The following is a 3,933-nucleotide window of genomic DNA, read 5'->3' as shown; positions in this document are numbered from 1 at the left end:
CTCCTGCAATAAAAATAAGACCTGACATTCTTATGTGTCGACTTACATGTTGTCACAGTATGCTACTTCTATTTTGCTGGGAGCATAGACACCAGATGATCAGATCTTTTAAAGTTTTATGTAAAAAGTAAGTACAGTAGCTTTGAATAAATCTAAGGAGCTTTCCTTTTAGAAAAATAATGAGCTTTGAGGTGCCTTTCTCTCAAATAAATAAATAAATATTTTTAAAACTTCTTAAAAAAAAAACAAAAAAGAAACAGAATGAGCTTTAATGAACAGAGTAAGTGACAGCTCTCCTGGATGTTTACCTACCTATCGCCTTCATAATTCCTAATCTTCCTATTCCTGCTAGTTGCCACTGCTGACAGTCAGGTTCCAGACACTGAGATTTCATCCTGCACCTGCCTTGTGGGTAAATCTTTTCTAAGAATTCGCAGTGCTTTCTTTGATACACTTTCCACAGTAGGAAAAGATCAGACTACAGTGGAGAATTTGCTTTAAGCCTTAGACTGAATGATTGTCAGTAAGTGACTGGTGTATAATCAAGCAAAATCTATATACCCACCATTGTCTTGATGTTTGTGAGGGAAACAGAGGGAGGGCATGATCACAATCCTTTTTCAACAGAGGATTTAGTTATTTAGCCTCCACCTATCTTGTTTTTTGAAATCAGAAAATAAAATAACATAAAATAAAGGGAAAATGTAAGTTATGTAGACTGTTGATGCCACTGAAATTGAGAAAAGCAAATTTATTATGAACCGAAGAAGTTGGTTAGGAAAACCTGTGTTAGGTGGGTTTAAAAAAACAAATAGGATTTGATAGCAACTTCAAGGACAATCAATCATGTTCTTCCACAAACACTCCTCGTATCTACTGTCAGAAAAATAATGCCGGCATGATGCAATTTTTGATCATTTAGTATTTGTCAGATACTAGAGAAATGACCAATAACAGAGCCTCAAGCAACTCATCATCCATTGGCTGGCGGTAGGAAGTGGTGGTGGAAGATGGGACATATAAACTAGATCGGGCACAGATTTAAAGTGGTAGGCCAGCGGCGCCTGGGTGGCTCAGTCAGTTAAGCCTCTGACTCCTGATTTCGGCTCAGGTCTTGATCTCAGTTTGTGGAATCAAGCCTCATGTCAGGCTTTGCTCTGACAGAGAGGAGTCTGCTTGGGATTCTCTCTCCTTTCTCTGCCCCTCCCCCACTCACTCTCTAAACAAACAAACAAATAAAATAGTATGGCAATTCTCATAATTTTTACATAAAAGCTTGGAATAAAGGAAAAGGTTGTACTCACGTTTTCTGTTTTAGCCTTCCACCATCAGTATCTGCTGTTTGAGATTGTAGCTTCTCTTCGTCATCTGACTGTGCTGCGTCATTACTACAAGAAGGGGAAGAAATTATTTTAAAAGAAGCCATTTCTCCACCACCTCAAAAATCTCTACGTATACTTACTATGTACTCAGGTACTCAGAATAAAAGAAAGACTACGTTAGCATACTTATTAAGTTTAATTTAAATGAGGATGCTGAGAATTCAGATGTGAGAGATCAAAGAATAGAATCTCTAAGCATGATATAATGTACACAATGCAAGTGAAAGCAATTTAGGAACTTATGGAAAACCTATGACCAATGAGGCTTTTTGCTGGACAAAATTTGCTGCACAGAAATGACAAATTAACTTCCTAACTCTTCAGGCACACCAGGTATTGCACTTTATTAAGATTTACTTTCAAAATAATTATTCCTTTGGGGCGCCTGNGTCATTCCCCTCCCTCTGAAGACATTTTGTAACCTAAAAAGATAATACAATTACTTATAAAATTTATGCTCCTTAAAGCAAGGTTTCAGAACACCAGGTGTTCATTCTGAATGCCTTTTTACCTTCAACATGTTTCCATCATGTCTCTAGTATTATATAAATCATTTTAAAAGAAAAACTAAGGGGTGCCTGGGTGGCTCAATTAAGCATCCTACTCGATTTTGGCTCAGGTCACAATCTCACAGTTTGTGAGTTTGAGCCCCGTGTCTGGCTCTGCGCTGACAGCACAAAGCCTGCCTGGGATTCTGTGTCTCCTTCTCTCTCTGCCTCTCCCCTGCTGGCACATGTGCTCTGTCTCTCTCAAAAATAAATAAACATTTTAAAAAATATATAAGAGAAACCAAATACTATGAGATTTAAGATATATACTATTTTCTCCAAATAACTGTATGGTCTTAATAGAGAACGATGTTGAAGAATACATACATTAACTAATTCTATTTTGATTCCAAATTTAAAAAGAGAAGACTGAATGAAACCACATTAGGGACTGTTATAGTTCATAAATGAGAAATCGCCACCACTCTGAAACACCACAAATAAATAATAGCAGTAGGCCATACCTTACATATTCCTTAGTCCTTCTCATGATGTGCAGAGTAAGAGGATTAATACCTGTCGGCAGTTTCTCTTCCGCAAGACTCAAAGGTATTTCTTCGCCAGTATCCAGGTTTTTAATCATGACACTGGCTAAAATTTCCTGAGGTAAAGAAGAACACCAAGAGGACCTATAATTTAATTACCTTTTTGAGTCTGTGAAATCCTCAAACGTTTAAGCTAAGGACTTCCCAGATACCTTCAGCACCGCGCACAATACTCTTTCACCTTTTTAGTGAGATACAATTCACAGGTTGCAAAATGCATTCACTTAAAGTGTAGAAAATTCAGTGGTGCTGCGTCACATCAGAGCTGTGCAACCATCACCATTATTTAAGTTTAGAACATCTCCACTACCTCAAAAAGCCACCCCATAGGCATTAGACATCATACATCATTCCCCTTCCTCCCAGCCCCTGGAAACCACCAATCTGCTTTTTGTCTCTACGGTTTGCCGATTCTGGACACTTCATACAAATCAAATCATACAGTATGTGGTCTTTTGTGACTGGTTTCTCTCACTTAGGACCGTGTTTTCAAGGTTCATCCACACTGCAGCATGTACCAGAACTTCATTCCTTTCAATTGCCAAAAAAAGGGCCACATGCACGTGTTGGGACCAGCGCTGGGTGTTATATGTAGGGGATGAATCAATCACTGGATTCTCCTCCTGAAATCATTCTTGCACTATATGCTGACTCGGATGTAAATTTTAAAAACAATTTTTTTTAAATAGTCCATGTGGATAGGATATACCACATTTAATTTATCCATTCATGAGCGATGAACATTTGTGTTGTTTCCACACTTTGGCTATTATGAATACTTGCGTTACGTTTTTTTTGTGTGGACACATGCTTTCATCTCTCTTTGGTGTATACACAGGAGTAGAATCGCTAGGTCATGGTAACTCAGTGTCTAATGTTCTGAGGGACTGCCCAACTGGTTTCCAAAGTACAAGAGTTTTTTTTAATGTGTTTAAACGAAATGAAAACTGGGACGCCTGGCTGGCCCAGTCAGTGGAGCCTGTGACACTGGATCTCAGGGTTGTGAGTTTGAGTTCCACGCTGGGTGCAGAGATTACTTAAACTTAAAAAAAAGAAAAGAAAAAAAAGAAACTCTAAAAAGAAGAAAAGAGGGGCATCTGGGTCGCTGAGTCAGTTAAGCATCCAACACTTGATTTCAGCTCAGGTCATGATCTCAGTTTGTGAGTCTGAGCCCCGTATCAGGTCTGCGCCGACAGCAAGGAACCTGCTTGGGAATCTCTCTCCTTTCTCTCTGCCCCTCCCCTGTGCTTTTTTTATCAAAATAAATATAAACTTGAAAAGCAAAGAGACATGAAAGCTAAGATTTTGCTTCAAAACTTCATTCGGAACAAACTGGCCAATTGACGCATACTAAATCTTCATGGTAAGAAGCACGGAGTCTGTACTGTACATCACCTAACAGGTATAAAAATATATAAATATAGTTAATATCAAGTCCTTTTTAAGCCCACCTGCTAT

At 38.5% G+C, this 3,933-nt stretch overlaps 1 protein-coding gene across 1 annotated transcript in view; it reads right to left on the bottom strand.

Annotated features, from left to right (window-relative positions):
- Nucleotides 1–3,933, bottom strand: part of WDR44 (WD repeat domain 44) — an 80,449-nt gene that overhangs the window by 33,589 nt on the left and 42,927 nt on the right. The window contains exons 6-7 of the mRNA XM_077771920.1: nt 2,395–2,531; nt 1,305–1,388 (exon numbers count right to left, since the gene is read on the bottom strand). Coding sequence (XP_077628046.1) covers nt 1,305–1,388; nt 2,395–2,531 — 221 coding nt within the window. The remainder of the gene's footprint in view (nt 1–1,304; nt 1,389–2,394; nt 2,532–3,933) is intronic.

The sequence above is a fragment of the Crocuta crocuta genome, unplaced genomic scaffold (genome assembly GCF_008692635.1).
Source record: "Crocuta crocuta isolate KB4526 unplaced genomic scaffold, BGI_CrCroc_1.0 scaffold1269, whole genome shotgun sequence".
Taxonomy (NCBI): domain Eukaryota; kingdom Metazoa; phylum Chordata; class Mammalia; order Carnivora; family Hyaenidae; genus Crocuta; species Crocuta crocuta.
The sequence above is the reverse complement of the archived record's forward strand: the minus strand, read 5'-3'. Positions and strand labels throughout refer to the sequence as shown.